We start from the raw sequence: 18,062 nt of genomic DNA, 5'->3' as shown, positions 1-18,062 counted from the left end.
TTGTTACTAACCTTTGTAATTGAAGAAATAGCTAAATATCACTTAGAAATCAAAGAAAAAAAAGATGTAACAATTTTTCTCATGCAAATTTACAGGATCCAGGAAAAAGTTCAGGTTTCTAGTATCATGAGATCAGGAGTTCATAAAATCATTTAATTTAGTTCCCAAACTGTTAGACTAACAGCAAGCTGACTTGTTTTCATTGACCATAGTATTTTAAAAAACAGCAGATTACTTATCAAATTAATGTGATTTCACATAAAGAGTCACAGTCTGTCTTCTTGGGGATATAAATACGCAGACCAAGCAACACTGGGCTGCCTACCAGCAAGGCATAGGCAACCAGACTAAGGAGCAGTTGCCCCTTTTGCATATGGTGTGACCTTTCCAGTCTGCAGCCACGTAAGCCTTGCCTCACTCAAGTGGGTTTTCTACCTGGCTCCTATAGCCACCTCTTTTTTTGTTTTGTGTGTGACCACCTTTATATATGGTAGTTTCCATTTCATGATCACCCTCTGGCTGGGTGGCAAGTAGTAGAGAGTTGCTTCCTAATAAACAGGGATGGAACTCTATTTGCATACCCACTGTCATTCCCATCTAACTTCCACTCCATTTCCACACACTAAGACCCATGAGAGCCACCTGCTTTTGCAAATAAAGGTTTATCGAAATATAAATATGCTTATTTACTTACATACTACCTTTGGTAGCTGCCATGGACTTGTGTCCCCCTCCCCACAAATTTCACATATTGAAGCCCTAGCCAACCATTGTGATGATATTTGAAGAATGAGTTTTGGGAAGGTATTTAGGTTTAGAGGAGATCATGAGGGTGGGGCCCTCATGATGAGATTAGTGGGTACATAAGACCCCAAAGATTGCTTCTTTCTCCCCTTCTTTTTCTCTTCCTCCCTCTATCTCTCTCCCAGTCCACACCCACCCTGCACACTCCCACCCCTGACCCCTGTTTCTCTCTCCCCCAGCCACCATGTAAGGACACACCCAGAAGGCAGACATCTTCAAGACAGGAAGAAAAGAGTGGTTACTGGGGAACTGAATTGGCCAGCATCTTGACCTTGGACTTCCCAGCCTCCAGAAGGGTGAGAAATAAAGTCCTGTTGTTTAAGTCCCCCAGCCTACTGCATTTTGTTATGGCACCCTGAGTAAGGCAGCTGCTTTCACACTACAGTGGCAAGGTTGAGTTGTTGAGACAGAGACTATACGGCTCTCAAATCCTAAAATATCTGCTATATGATCCTTGACAGAAAAATTTTGCCAACACCTGCTCTAGTTATTGGGTGAAATTACCAGTTAGATTTCTAGAGTTTTTATAGACAGGGACTTAAGACTGGTTAGCAGGAGCTTTATAGCTTTATTCACACAACAAATATCTTATTTTTCCTCAACAGAGAGGGAAGCAAGCAGCTAGAGTACTACCACATTTCTTCCTATTGCAGTCATGGAGAACTTCACAGGGTACACACCTCTCCACCGAACCACCTCCTGCAGTCGTGTGGCCAGAGCTGTGATCTATGATGGCTGGAAATACGGGTTCTAAATGTTCTCCCCCGACTTACTAGGAACATGCCCTTATTTAATGGTTATGGTAGCTATGAGATAGCAGGACCATTCTAAGAACATAGTTTTGATTACATGATTCACAATGAATGTTCATTGCAAGAATGCTTACAATAATAGCAATAAGGACAGAATCTTTTTTTATTAATAGCTCAATGGAGAACAAAGTTAAAGTGACTGAGTGAATGAGAAATTCTAGGTTCTGTTCATAACGTGCCTGTGGACTAGTGTTGTGGAAAAAAAATGTCAGCTACTTTGACAAGCCAAAGCAACATAGTATATTCTAGATATTATACATTTCAGAATCAGACAGAGATGGATTCAAATGCAGAACATGACTCATAATTTATATGGTGACTAGCTGTCCAACCCTCAAAACCTCGACTTCCTTATTGAGAATATACTGCTTCATCTATGGTTTGGTGACTTTAATAAGATCAGTTATTATATATAAAATATGTTGAAGTGCCTGGCTATTAAGTAGGCTCTCTAAATAATAATTATTCTCACAAATCATTGGAGGGTATTTCCCCACAGTTTCCTTTTTATGAGAGTATTTTTTTCTGAGACTAAAGTGACACTGACTGAAAATACACCTCACCCTACATTTTGCCAAGTTATTAAGACTATCCATTGATTGCAGAAGAGCTGGAATCGTTAAAAAAAACAAGTAAAGAAAACTGACACAGGTGTTACAGGTGACAGGTTACATAGGGGAAAAAGCTATTTGATGTAACTTGTGTGCAGAAACCTGAAGAGGCAGGTACACCATTCCCAGGTCCCATTAAAAAACAATACGAGTTTTCTGTTTCTAGCTTCTCTTCCTATCAGAGGTAGCAATGCTGGTATGTGCACTGAGTTCTCATAATCCATGTGTGTGTGTATGATGTGCATGTGCTCAGATGTGTGAAAGAGAAAAAGAGGCAATAGAGCTTTGTGATGAACTCATTTTGAAGAACCAATTTTTTTTTCTACTGATGAGTTGTCTTAATTATCCCTCTTTGAGATCTTGCCCTGCAAATGTGTCAGTTGGTGATCTGATACCAGTCCCTCCAGGCCTGAGTTTCCTCATGTGTTTTGAAGGGGAAATAACTGCCCTTTTTCTTCACAGGCATATTATAAACATCAGATGAGATACTGTGTAAACAAGATGCTCTGAGGAGGACAGTGACGAATAAGATATGCCCTGAGGACTGTAATGATGATGGAGAGGGGTTTTGGTAATCTTGCAGAATATGGGAAGATTCCAAAACTGGCAAAATTCATATTGGAGAAGACTTAAAAAGACATAAGAGTTTCAAATATAAAACAGGCTGCCTGGTAGTAAAGGAATTTGTCAGTGAGATGACAGAATACAGACCAAAGGAGACACATTTTTGCCTAAAAGGGACTCCAGGCTCTCTAATAAATAAGCAAGAAAGTTCCATATTTAGCTCATATTTGGTGCCCTTCCTCCACATTCATCACTAGCTTAACTTTCAGTTACTTGTACAAATATATGTTTACATAATATTCACAATTGGCTGTCAGCTACTTAAGCACAGGACTCTGTATTTGGTGTTTGCGTTCTTGTCAGTTTTTTACATTTTGTCAAGCAGATTATGGATGCTCAATAACTATTTCTTAACAAAAATATAAACTGAAAATGCTACTCAAATATAGATCGAATGTTGTGACACAGCTAGTACAAATATGACTCCTGCAGTCTTATCCTCACTCAGAACCGTGAACAGGGGATAATGGTGGTTTGCTTATATTCGTGTCTATGTTGCTGCAGTGGAGATGTTAATTTGTCTCCAGGCTTGATTTTCTCCTCCATGTTAACTACAGGGAAGGTCCTACTTAAGGGAGTGGAACAGAATGTTTGCTATTTCAAAATACTTCACCATAGACAGGCAATCATTTTAGATTAATTCTTTAAATGCAGTTAACTTAACATGTATCATATTCTTAGCAATTAAAAAAGCCCTAGCCAATGTCCAATGACCTATAAAGCAGAGCTAGGACACTTGTTTATGCAAATCAAGTTTGTGTCACACTCTTCAGCTAAATAGAAAATGGCAGTGAAGATTGTATTTGCAGGAGCAGTGCAAAGTAAAGGATTCCCATACCTATTGTGGGCTATGTCAGTGTGGTGGATTACTTTCTGAGATAGTATACTTTGAAAGAATTAATACAGAATAAGTTTTGTGAATGATTATTAAATAAGAAGGAGAGTTTAAAGAGAGTCAGGAATATAAAATAGGCAAATAATTTTACTAGCTTTTAAAAATCTGCATAATAAAATAAGAGGCACTGATATTAATTTTATGGCAATATTATCACCCCCAAGAGCTAACTAATTATAGTTTGTTTCTCCTCAAACTGTTTTTCATACTGTATTTAAACAATAAAGATTAAAATATTTACCCATGTACTCCGGGTCTTTTTCTCCCTTTAAAAGAGAAGAAAATGTAAAGAAAGGGAAAGAAAATTATGTCACTACGTTTTTGTAGTATATGCTGCAAAATGAAATAACTTTTCCACTGCTCAGCTAATAGACATATTAACCTCTGGATACTAATTAGGGGAAGTGGATACAGACAACATACCCGTTTCCTTAGATTGCAAGTAAGGGTGAGGTTCCTGGAGAACGAGTTTGCAAAAGCTGTATAAAAGTCTAGGACTTTGAGCAAGGCTTCTCGCTTGATGATGTGGAGGTCACAGTATGTCAGTGCTCGGACATTGGCACACGCGTGAGCAAGGGTGGTTTCCTTCCAGAAGATGTCTCCAAATACATCTCCTTTCCCTGGAAAATAGTATAACACATGTATTCAAGGATCTACACCAGTTCTTATAATAATCACTATTTTGATTCAGTTGTATATATAGTATCAATCTCCTAACAAAATTTAGAGGCTGAATGTATACCTCCATCTATATATTTAAAACAATATACAACACCTTCATATAGTATGTAAAGTAACATCACCCTGAATTCAGTTCTTGATGGAAATCTGTAGCATTATGAATAAATGGAATCCAACAGAAAAGCCAAAAACCTAATTTTAACAAATAGCTTCATTGTTTTCTGCCACCTTTACTTTTCCCATCCTGACTAGAAGGAACAAAGGTGACTTCTTAGTTTCATCCTTTCTTCTGCTCCTTGTGGTAGACATGACAGTAAAATGCAATGTATAAGGATCTACTGTTACAGCCTTTATACATCTTGGACTGATTCGACATAGTATATTAAACATAACATGATTCAGCAACTAAGTCTCGTGCTCCAGGCAGACTGAAGCTCACCATGATTTATTCCCCAAAGATGCCCTTCCTGAGAGCTCACTGCTGAGTTGGGTAACAGGTGGAGATCCAGGTTTGTTATGCCATCAACAGTTCCATAATAAATGCTATACTATAGCCAAATGTCGGGTTTTTTTTAATGATAGAAGTCACACAGAAATCAACTATTCACTTCAGAGCACCATCCACTGATAGCCTGAATTCAATGTTTACCTCTCTGAATCAAGAGTACTTTAATTGCCCAAATGAAGTGGGGATGAGGAAAGCTCAGATTAAGGCCAAAAGGCCTTTCTGTTGAGGCAGTTCCACAAAGCTCCTGGTTTCTGAAGTGTTGTCAGCCTCATTCTTTGTTTTGTGAGAAAGGGACAGTTTTAAAGTAGAAAAAATAAGGAATATATCCAGGTGGGAAGATCTATCTAGAGGCACTCTGCCAAAGACATATTCTTTCTACATTTAACCACAGAGATGAGCAAATATCTACTCTCATCATAAAGACTGAAGTCAGCATGGACAGAAAAAAATGCAGGAAGAAAGGCATTTCTAATACTTTAGACCAGCCAGACCACCAGAGAAAAAGATAACCTGTAACCAGAGAAATGAGAGAGAGAAAGACAGGGAAAGAGAGAGAGGGTGAGAGAGACTGAGGTGAGAGAGAAAGAGACTGAGGCAGTGTGGTTACAGATTCTTTGTCCACACGGTCTTTCGGAAATCCTTACAGAACCACAAGGCACTCTGGGATAGAAAGAGAAAGCATGCATTTGGCTGAAGAGGTGGTTAAAACCACCAAGCAATCATATGATCAGCATAAAATAACGATAATGAGTATTTTATTAATCTTGAGTGATATCATTTGTTTCCCAACCCTCCAAAAATTCCTTTTAGTTAGTGACATTGATGGATGACTTTACTGTCTGATAGCCATATATTTGTCTAAGGAAAGATAATTAGAGACCAGGGACCTAAATAAAGTGTCTGGAGTTATACAGCTTCATAAACTAAGGGCAACTTCAGCTATAGAAATTTAAAAGGTAAACCCTATCATCACACACACAGATGAATTTCAGAAATCTGTAAAGGGCATTCTCTTTAAACCAGTAATTCCAATTTTAGGCATTTATTCTAATTGCATTATCAGAAGTAGCAAATTTCCTTATAAAAAACATTTACTGAAGTGTTATTTATAATAGCCAACAAAGGTAGAAACAAGATAAATGTGAATGAATAAATAATGAACTGTTATGCAGCTACACAATATCATAAATTGAAAAAAAGTGACAGAGAAATGTCCACATTATGTAAAGTAATGAAAGCAGGATACCAAATCGTACATACAGTATGACCTCATTTATGCACCCTGTCCCTCCCGCAAACACACACACACACAGAAAGCAAATCCAACGCAATCGTAGGTTCCCTCTGCCTTATGGGATAATGGATGGGCTTTAGTTCCTCTGATAATTTACATACATTACTTTTAAAAAAGAAGAGATCAACAATGGTTATATCATCGTAGCCTCTGGTGCTATGACAATACCAAAGTTTTTAAAAACATGCTTTGATGTCCCTCTTGTCTTTGTCTGTATTGTCATTGTTACTTTGACCATAGTGGGATTTTCCTTGAAGAGATCAAAAAAGGATTACAATTTCTTTCTGATTCATTTCTGTGACTCTTTCTCACCTTATCACTTACAGTACAACCTCTGGCCCACTTGTAAGTACTCATTAATTTTCAACTATTTGATTCTCATGGATACTAACTACAATAATAATCAGTGCCTTCGAGTCAGTAATTTCACCTCTGGAATCAATCAAAAGATTTAGAGTCAACCCATGTAATAGTCACTGTGGTGTTACTAATCACAAGCTCAGTTTGGTATAAATAAATAAATGTCCAACAACAGTGGAAATCTATCTATATATAAGTATCAAATTCATATAAAATTAAAACCAGTTTTTAAAATAACATGGAAAAATGCTTACTTTATTTTAAATAAAAAATAAAGATATAAAGAATAATATGATTATGGTTACAGCTATAATAAAGTGCACTAAAATGAAACTGAAACTCTTAAGAGTTTAAGAATTGTTTTTAAAAATCTACTTTTTCCCATTTTCTTCAAGAAAAATAATCTTGATAGAACCAAAGTATGTTTTACTTTATTATTCTATTTTTCTATATAGTATATTATGTTATTATAAACTTGTCAATTGATAATAAATTGTATTAAAAACTAAGAGGGATACAAGACTAAAAGAAAATGCATTTAAATAATTACAGCAACTGGCTTCAAGTGATGTGTTTATTATTTCTCCTTTCTACTTTGTTTTCCAAACTTTTCTCCAATGACTCTAACATTTGAAAATAGCAAACCATTTTCACAAGTCTTTTCTTACACTTTTTAATGAAACTGACTTAATATGTTCAAATATATACAGAGTAGTAAATAAATATCCATTGATTGATAAGTGTATCATCAATAGCTAAAAGATACCCAACATATAAATGAATTTCCCCTTGCCAATATAGGTCATTTTTTAATTGTGGAGGCATTCAGATGTCAGTTTTAAAAGTTATTTTCCCTAACTGATGAAGTTAAAATTCTTGCCATATTTCTATCAAAAAATTTAATTTAAATTATTTATCCTTTTAGTATAATTGAGAAATAAAAAGAAATAAAAATGTGGAAAGAACAGTATTTAACTAGAATATAAACTCAAGAGGGCAGGAAATTTTTCCTCTTTTGCCCACTCCTGTTAATCCCAATGTCTAGAACAGTTCAAGAGCTCAGTAAATATTTATTGAAAAAAAAATACATTAATGGAGGAGGAGGAAAGACACAGAAGGACAAATTGGAAAATTTAAGATTGGTATTAGAATTGCATCTCTATCTCCAACAGTATGGACTGAATTAATTTATTAAGCTACCTGAATCTAATCTTCCTTTAATCCTAAAGAGAACAGTATGAACACACACTAATATTAAGGTTTCTGTATATCTATAATTCCATAGCAAATCAACTAAAAATCATCAGATTATATTTTGTCTGTATTTCACTGTCAAAAAAACAATAAAAAAGGACTTTAAAAACTAGGACCTCAAGTCCAAATTCCATTACGAGGCTGAAAAAATAACAAAAGAGTTCACTGACTTAACCAAAGTAAAACTTGTCCCCTCCTCCTCCCCCGAAAAAAAATTTTAGAGTCATAGCAAAACTAACAAATGTGGATAATTTTGTTCTCAACTTCAGAACTCACATTACATAATCAGCAGTACTAATTGTTTTGTAACACAAATTTCCATTAGAAATCACAATATATCAATTGGATGCTAATCTAATGAACTGTTTAAAAATGTGAATGCTTTTTTCAGTTTTCTGTATCACCCAATAGTCACTTAATGCACAACACATTTTTATGACACTTCTGGGAAGATGGTTGTTTTGTAAATCAATTAATTAATTTATCAGCCACAGTAGAGATGGTTAATGTCCTTGCTCAAGAAATATTATGCACATTTACAGGGAGTCATCTGCAGAAATCACAGATTGTGGAGACATGGAATATCCAGCAGAGAAGCCCACTGTTCATCATGACAATCTTGCACACTTTCAAGGCTGGAAACTCCTGTTCACCTTCATGACTACAGAATATTTAATGCTAGTTTTTAGGTCAGCTCCCACTGGGTGGAAGCAGTCTCAGCTATAAACAATTTAGAGCTTGAGAAAAACCTTCCCCCAAAACCCTAAAATTAGTAGAAAAGCTCACACTCAACATGAAAGTTGTTGTTTGGTCTATTTATATATTCTCAGTTCTTTGCATCAAGTCTTATGAAGAATTTCACTTTTAAACCACAGGAAACAGGACTGTAAAATAGAAGTAAATGTTAAATATTTTTAGAATAGGAAATAGGAAAATTTAAAGATAAAACAGAGACAGAGTTACAACATAATTAAAGGAGTGATACAGAGAATGGTATGTGTGGGGATTATGGTCCTCTGAGGTACTGGTTTTACAGGCATAGTTTTTGTTTTTGTTTTTAATGTGAAACACATTATTTGGTGAGTTAATGACATGAACAAAATAAATGCATAAAAATAATCTCAGCTATTCAATAGTGAGTATAACTATCTAATATAGTCAATGAATCCTTAAAAAATATAGCATTTGAAGTGTACTTACTTAGGTAGTTTCCTGTGAGTGTGTGTGGAGATGCAATGATGGCCCTATTTGATGATTCTTCTATAGAAAGGACTTAAGCCATGAATTCACTTTTTTTGATTAGTCAACACTTCACTATAGGTGATTATTGCAGTAGGCTCATAAACTTTATTATGAATACATATGCATAAAAATATTTATTAGTAAATGAAAAACAGTATGACTTTTAAAATTATAATATTTTTAAATGGACTTTGGCTATTTACCACAGCAACTGTCATACAGTATATTTTAAAGGAAAAGAACAGAAAGAATAAGATGATGTATGTTAAAATTAACAAATTATATAGGTGTCTTGAAATAAAATGTTTTAAAATACTTAAAATTGAGGCCTGCCAAAAAAATCGTAACAGATACACACTTGAAGACACTTTCAGAGCAGCAAGCAATTTTTATGTACTAAACAAACAAATCACCAGTTTAGCTTATAGATTTTTACCTGCACACATGAAAAATGAGCCAAATAGGTCTTACTAAGTATAAAGAAAAAAATAAAGAGTATCTGGAGAGCAGCAAGGCATGATGGTAGCAACTTGTAAGGAGGTAGAAGATAACAACAAGCAGGCTAAGAGTCCTGAGTTTGGCACTACTAGATTAAGAACACACATTATATACAGAAACCCAAGTATGAGCCCAAATCAAGAAACTCAGCAGCATATTATAAAAATGAAATTTAAGAAAAAGACTAAATTAAAAAGCAGTTGCATCTTGAAATTCTTGTTTTCTTTTTCTAAAAGAACATTTAATGTTGAAGTCAATAAAAACGTTCATATTATAACTTAGTCTTATAACTTTCATATCTGTGAAATGGTGAAATGATGGCTGCACTATTCACCCCATTCAACTAATATATTCAGCATCATAACCATAACCTTAACACTATCTTAAGCTGGAACGGGTGGGTGCTTTATGGCAGGGAAGAGGGAAGGGGAACAGGTGGATAGAGACATGCGGCAAATGGAAATCCTGCTCTCACAGTCTTTAATTTTGTAAGTAACAGACATGAACCCACAAAAAAATCATGAAGTAGGAAATATCAGTGCTACAGTATCAGGATAGGCAAAGCACACAAGAAAAAAAAAAGTTGTTTTGAATGTGAGGGGATTTAGGAAAGAGCTCCCAAATAAAGTAGTATTTGAGTTTAATCACAGGTGAGCCTTCAAGAGAAGACAGTCATGTGTGTCAGAAAGCAGTGTAAGCACAGACTGCTCAGGGAGTGCTGAGCAGGGTTAGCCCCATACACTGGACACCTAAGAGACACAGAGAAAGGACCAAGTCTAGAGGCAAAAGGCAGTTCCCAAGAGGAAGAGAAGAACCTTGAATGCCATGCAACACAGTCTGCTTAATCCTCTTTTAAGTGGAAACAACTAAAAGTGTTTCAAGAAGAGAGTCATGACCTGCCCAGTGCTTTAATAGCAGAACAAATGACAGCATGAGGATTGGCAACGGAAGTGCTGTTGGAAGCCCATTTCCATCACTGTGAAACAAGTTATACTTCACAGACTACAAATACATGATTTCACCTTGCCTCACAATCATCTCATCAGGAGTCAGGACAGTGACAGAATAAAATGGAGAGAAAGATATAACAGTAGGAAACAATCACTATGATTTACTCATTGATTTGAATGGAGTAGAGGGAGTGACATACTTAAGATACTCAAGGAAGGAAGAACCAAGAATTTCATATCCTACAAAACTGATTTTCAAGTTTAAAAGGCACAAGCATAAAAGAACAAAGGGAATATTGTTCCTGTGGACCTTCCTAAGGAACTTAGTGATATGCTTCAAACAACCAAAATACCTAGAGAGACATTGACGTAAAGGCTAGTGGTAGCACCGACTACACAGTTACTTGTAGAAGTAAGACAACATGAAGGTTAAGGGAGAGAGTATAGTGCGTAATGGCTATATGTTTCACAGTTTAGAGATAGTACAACCACTAAAAGTAATGGTAGGTAGGGAAGAATGGGACAAGCGTATGCAAAAATATTTTTACATATTTTCAATAATCATATTGGTGGTGGTAATGGTATTAGTTTTGCCATTCTGAGGTTGTTACAAAATTAATGTAACATAAAGTAATTGAGCAATCATGTGGAATTTTAATTATATCATCTCAGCATTCTCAATGTAGAAGAAAGTAGATGAACATGTAACAGAATGGAGTAAATAAAGCCCTATTGCACTGAATTTAGTTACACATATTTGTATGAACTCACGAGAAATTTTGTGTACATGTGTGTACACACACACACACACACACACACACATATTTATATTTTCCCCTAATTCTATTAAAAAGGCTAAGCAATGATGACCAGTCCAAAAGTAATGAGCATCTCTAGGACCAAAGACTGTGCTTTTGAAATATTATTTTTCACAAACACAAATTAGACTTTCTTAGAGAAATGGCTAATGGCTGATTCTAGGTCTGAGGCAGAATATGCACAAGCTGAGGATCGGTCATACTACACAGAAAGGAAGTTGTCAAAGACCACTGTATCAAAGTGACACACAGGCCAACTTGAAGGGGCTCTCACTGGCCAAAGATGGGACAATTTGCACTTCCATAATGATAAAACTGCAATACATTGAAATTCATCATTTATTTAAATCCATTAGTACATAAGGATAGTTTTTAAAGAAACGACCTAGGTACCATCAGAAAACAAGAAAACAATTATCTTAAAAAAATTGGCAAATAGTGGAAAGGCATCAAGCATTTATGTGGCCATTTCTACATGAAGGGTAACCAAACAGTAGTTGACAGGAAGCAATTCTCTATAAAAGTACTCCAATAACAAACGAAAATGTCAAGTTAAGTATCTTCATGGTGCAACTTCCCCAAATTAATGGATCCAAGCATTGAGAATCAATAGTTGTTAACAATGCAAAAAATATTCAATTAGATAGCATGTGCCTCCTGATGAAAGAACCCAGACCCAACCATAATCTCACCAAAGGGATTGAACCTGGGTCTGATGAAGCCAGCTGCTAATTTGCAGGAAGTATAGAGGATGGAAGGACAGGGTTGAATTTCAGTGAGCAAACAATCACCAGAATACAGACTGTGGAAACTCGGCAGGACAAACGGCCCAGGTTCTTCAGCAAATAATTACAAAGAAGGGGATGGGAGGAGCTTCTTGATTAAAAGTGATTTAAAAGATATATCAAACTTAAAAATAGGCAAATTAAACTTGGTGTTTAGGATGGGTCACAATGGCATGACTACTGTGAGTGGGTGAATGTTAAAGTTTTATTTCTTGACCTGCGAAATGGTTACTCACTCTTTGTCTTATACAGTTTCACTGGGTTATGCATTTATATTGTGATATTTTTCTGATTCTGTTTTTTAATTTTCAAATAAAAAATTTCAGGTGATTTTGATGTGCATCTACTCACCAATACCACCTCCCCCTCCCCACACCTAAAGGAAAACTGAATTCTCCTTGGCATCACTGAGCAGGTAAGACAATACCCACAACAAAGTAGCTCTAATCTTCTTATATAACAACATAAAGCCCACTTATTAAATTTATAGTTAGTTAACTTCCCAGTTCCTTGAAGACAAAAACATCCTTGATGCTTTTTGAGACAGGATGAAATAATGGACTCGACTAGGGGAGGACAGAAGAGTGGGAGCACAACACTGATGTGTCGGTAGGGCTAGGAAAGCCGGGAAAATGCACATGTAGCTGTCTTAAGTGGGTGTCACAATCTCAGAAAACAAAGAGCTATGAAAAAAAGCAAGCCAATCAGCCCCACTTCATCCAAAGAGCTCAGCACATAACAGAAGGATGGAAGATTCAGCAGAGCCGAGACATGTCACCAGGCAGTACACACTCAAGGAGTGGAGAGAAAGGCTCCACCTCTTCATGAAGGGAACTGCAAAGACTCTGGCCATTCTTGCAAACGTGGAATATTCTCACAAGCTTCATTTCCACTTTCAGACCTACCAACTAGGTAAACTCTGAACACTTTCAGGACCCAAATGAAAGACCTGTAACCAGAATTTAAGATCTCCATCTTGTATCTAGTGGTATATTAGTCCCTTGGAGGAGGACCCTATTTTTATATATTTAATGGCTGATTAACTAACTTATACTCAGGTAATGTTTGGGGAAGGATTTTTTGTAATGTACACTGTTAGTACACTAACAGTATTGTTAGAAAAAATAATATTTTTAATAAAAGGAAACAAATTGGTATAGTTAATGTAGGCACTTTATTTTATGTCAAGATTAAATTAATAGTTGCATAATACCAAAATTCTATTTAAAAATTTCTGTTAAAGAACACATCACATTTATAACGTGATATTTAAGGGAATTAACATATAGTTAGACAGATCTGGGTTCAAATTCCGTGCCAACGACTTATTTTCTAGCTGTGACCTGGGTAAATCATTTGATACTGCAGAGCCTTGGTTTCTTTGTAAGATGATGATGATATAAGTGCTTTGTTTACAGAGTTAATTAAAGGATCTGATGTAATATTGCATATATAAAAAAAGAGTACTCAATAACTATTGGTATTTAAATCAGGCTTTGAAAGACACCTGAAGTGCATTTTTCAAAAATGTATTTTAAAACTTTTGATAGGAAATATTAAAATAAAAATGTTTCTATGGACTTAATATTTTACTTAAGCATGGTGGGGGAGGAGTTCACTTACAAACTATAAATAAGATTTTTCTTTCTCTAAGCCCCTTTTAACTCTTTAATGTTCATTTGCTAACAATATTCATTTTGATTTGTATAACTATCCACTCCAGTTATGGCAAAAGTAATGTCATTTTTAGGAATTAAAGCTAAATCCATTCCTGTAATTTAAAGTTTTCCTACCAAGGATAATGACCAGAGTATAAGTTAGATAATTTCTCGACACTAAGAGTTTCTGATGGAGAGCAGGGAAGGAGTGTTTTATTAAAGAGTTTTAAATGGCCTGAGATATTTAACATTTAGCCCTTCTTATTCTCCTCATTCACAGTGCCAATTAACAGTAGGAAAATGTTTTCTCAGTCCATAACAGATCTATGCTAAAACTAGAGTCTTAAGGAAATGAATTTTATTATAAGCAGCAGATGAAAGAGAAACAGAGGGTCGTCAGTCTCAAATTAAAACATAAAGGAAATGGCAACAGAACACAACATATTTTTTACGGGTACCCAGAACTAAAACAATTATGGAAACAGCTTAATGGCATAATAAAGGGCTCGTTAATTTAGTTCATTGAATCTTTACTGAGAACCTGTTTAAGGTGTCCTATCACAGATGACAGAGATAAAAATGAACAAGACGTTTCAAGTGCTCACAATGTAGTAGGAGGATAAACAGATGCGAGATAACAGTAGGAGGGACTAAGAGCCCTATGGAGACATGCAGTGGGAGCCCGGAACAGAGGTACCTGGTCCAGACCAGGACAAGAAGGGAAAGAATAAAAGATGAAGAAAAGGGTTTGAAACAAGGAAGCAGTATGTGCAAACGCTTACCAGGAAGAGGAAAGTTGGTAGAACTAAATAAACTTCCTGCAATTCAGTGTGGTGAGAACAGTAGGGGGAATGGCACAAATCAGGATGGAAACAAGGGCAGAGACCAAGATCTTAATAGCTTCATAGGCCATACTAGAAGTTATCTCCAAGGTGCTAAAAAGCCAATCCTCATGAGGAGACTGACAGTTTCATATCAGAAAGATTATTGTGGCGTCAGCATAACGTAGCATTGGAGGTGGAAGATAATGACAGCTAGGCAGTCACAGCCTACATCCAAAATTTTAGGAGCAGTGCTCATAGGAAGGGATTATTAAGAACAGGATAAAGAGATACCAAGGAGATAGCATAAACAAGATTTTGAAGGATGGCAGGAAGAGGGTTTGGCATCTAAAGCACCAGATTGTGAGGACTCATATTTTATCCAAAAACCTACAGGCTGAGGAACTCTAAAGTGTATAATTTGAACCACAGACAAATGACATTATAATCACTACTTACAAAGTTTAAAACAAGACAAGCATGCAAATTTTTTTTAAAGCAAATAACTGGTTTGCCCCTTACAAAAATGTCTGAATTAACTAAGTTCATCACCATAATATGTGGAACAAACCTACCTGGTTCACAGTTCAACAACTCAAAACACAGAAATGTGGATGCAAAAGAAAACAATTTTTTCTGGGGCTTGGGAAAAGCCCTTTTAAGGATTTAAAGTGTGAAGCATTTGACTTCTAAATAGCAAGGATGCAGGAAGAAATCTTAACCACAGCATAAAAGTCACATTTTCACAGATTCTCAAAATAGCAAAGTATTCATTCACATCTCAGATTTTTTCTTTTTGGAATAAAAATCAGAAGCAAATTTTAAGTTTCGAGAACCACAATTTAAAAGTTTTCCTTGATAATGTACAAATGTTTATAAATAGTTCTAATTAAAATGGAATCTTAACCCTGGTATAAGAAATTATCTTTTTTATATTATTAAGTTCATTTAATTCTGCCTTTCCCTTCTTCACTTATGTTCCCTTCCCCCAGCCCCATAATAACTAATTTGTGCATTCAAACTTTATATAAACAAGCATAATTCTCCTGGGAACTTAAAGTTATAATTAAAAGATTTAGATACAGATTGTCTTCAATTAATAATGCAAATTGTATGATTCTAATAATCAATAAATATAGAAGATAAAAGACAAAATGTGAAAGCAACAAAGCAATTATCTTAGAAGCCAGGTCTATTATTAGTGGGGAAATGCCATTTTTATAACCTCTAAAAGGTACAATATTCCTTGTCAAGACATGTAGCAGTCACCTGGCTATTTTAGCCATACCCATAAATCTGTTCACTTAAGCAATTATAGAATAGGAACTAAAAAGCAAGAAGATATTAAAGAATATAAAATATCATTGAGTTTAATTTGGAATTCTTTGTATTTCATAAAAAGTGGAAGGTCAAAAAAAAAGGTGGAGGTGTAAAAACTGAAAGAACTTCAAATGGGAAAAAGACATGAACTGCAATTATCTTCATATGCCCTATTTAGAAAAACATCTTGAAGCCATCCTTCAGAGTTAAAAAAAGAAGGTATTTGTTGACTACATTTTTTATCTTTCCATTAATTAGTTATGCTTCAGAACTTATTCATTAAACACCTTAGCACTTTTGACACACAGAATTATGTACCTACCAAGAGACTGCTGAGAGGCAAAGATCCAAAAAAATGAAACTGCACCTGTTTTTTGAATTCAGAGTTTTTAATTAATTCTAAATTCCCCTCCTCCTCCCCACCTTTTAACTGGCAAATTAATCACTGTAAGAGAGATTATTTCTTCTATCAGACCAGTTAAGACAAATTCTCATTTTTCTAATGAGGTGTACTCAGATGTGAGGAATGCCATTTCTCTCTGACCTTTATGAAGCAAAAGTCCTTAGATATGATGAAAAAGGACAAAGTTCAATGCTAAAAGCCACAAGTCGCAATGAATATACAATGGCTATGAATATCTGTGCACCAAATAACGTAGCAATAACTATTATAATGCACAAAGTACAGGAGATGCAAGGAGACATAATAAAACACATTAATAAGATACCTTAACATGTCACTCTTGGTTCAAATGACAGTTCAAGAAGAAGAAAAAACAAGTGAAGATAGAAAAGCCCTAAGCAACTTAATAAGTAGAAAAGATAAAGACGTATGAACCTTCACACCCTGACAATTTTTGAAATTTTTTATTGTTTTTAATTCTTTCAAAATTAAACTACCAAAATATGAGAACAGGAAGAAGGAAAATAGGGTCAGGAAAGGAAGGGACAGTCATCAAAAAGTCAGGAGTGACACAATGAGTTACTAGTTTCTTCTCCCTTTCTTAAAACATTGCTAAAGCATCTTGACTGTTTTTTTTAATTGTAAAAGAAAGTATTTTTTATTTAAAAACATGCATCCCCCATGGAAACCACAGTCACAAGATTGAGCCAGCGCCATGACCTACAAGTCAAGAAGCTGGCTCAGCCAGGGAAGGCTCTCCTGGCAGGTTCCAGCCCCTCGGGCAGAGCACAGGCTGCACGGGACACCCGTCTTCAGCTGCCTCTGGGGTGGAACCTGAGCACAAGGGCGAGGTCAGCATGGTAGATGCACTCCGTGGGGCCCTTGGTGCATCACCCCTCACATGTGGCATGCTCCCTCTCCCGCCGAAGGTCACCTCGAGTGCACACCGCGGGCCCACAATCTCCTCAGATGCCTCTCCTGTAAACTGAGACTGGCGCAAGGCCAACTCCAGGACGACTGCCTGAAGCTCATCTCCGCCGGCCGTGTCGTCACTGACCCAGATCTCAGACTCAGACTCATGCAGGGCAGTGTCTCGGCTCTGCCCATGACGCAAGGCGGCCCGCAGGCCTGTGTGCTGCCTCCGGTGTCTCACCTACTCACGAACGGGTCTAAACATTATTTTTTTTTTAAGAAAACTTTCTGACTTATTAATGGCTGAACTAATCTTTGTTGGAAGTTCATGAAAGAAAGAAAGGTTGCCAGAGAGGTGTACATATAATTTGACTCATTAAGCCAAGAGATGAAAAATCTGAGTCCCAAGATTTTTGAGGAGGATAAGTAAAAAGCACACACTCAAAGAATATGTTAACAGATATATGATGAGACTGGTCCAATACCCAGGGGCCCTGTGTTCATTTTTACTCTGTTACTGGGCAAAGCAGCTACCATTTTATTTTTAAATGAAAAGAAAATGCATTTTGTCTGTTTCACTGAGCAAATGATTCCAGCTTAGCTGACCCAGCCCAGAGGCACTGCACTAAGGGCTTTCTCCATCCTTCTTTTTAGAAAATAAGTTACCAAGGTGACGCTGTAATGAAGAAAATGAGGCAAAGCAAATGACAGTGAGTACACAGCTGAGGTAATTTGTCACAAGGATACTCACTTTACTGTCATATATTTGATGTCTATTCTCCCACCATCGACACAAACATTCAGGGAAAAAA

General features: G+C 36.1%; 1 protein-coding gene across 1 annotated transcript in view; it reads right to left on the bottom strand.

The window, feature by feature from the left end:
* The window catches only part of KCNH5 (potassium voltage-gated channel subfamily H member 5), a 320,361-nt gene that overhangs the window by 56,453 nt on the left and 245,846 nt on the right, over positions 1-18,062 (bottom strand). The window contains exon 10 of the mRNA XM_037006649.2: positions 4,170-4,366. Within this exon, the coding sequence (XP_036862544.1) occupies positions 4,170-4,366 (197 nt within the window). The remainder of the gene's footprint in view (positions 1-4,169; positions 4,367-18,062) is intronic.

This window comes from Manis javanica, chromosome 8, assembly GCF_040802235.1.
Source record: "Manis javanica isolate MJ-LG chromosome 8, MJ_LKY, whole genome shotgun sequence".
Taxonomy (NCBI): domain Eukaryota; kingdom Metazoa; phylum Chordata; class Mammalia; order Pholidota; family Manidae; genus Manis; species Manis javanica.
This window is presented reverse-complemented; position numbering and strand designations above follow the sequence as displayed.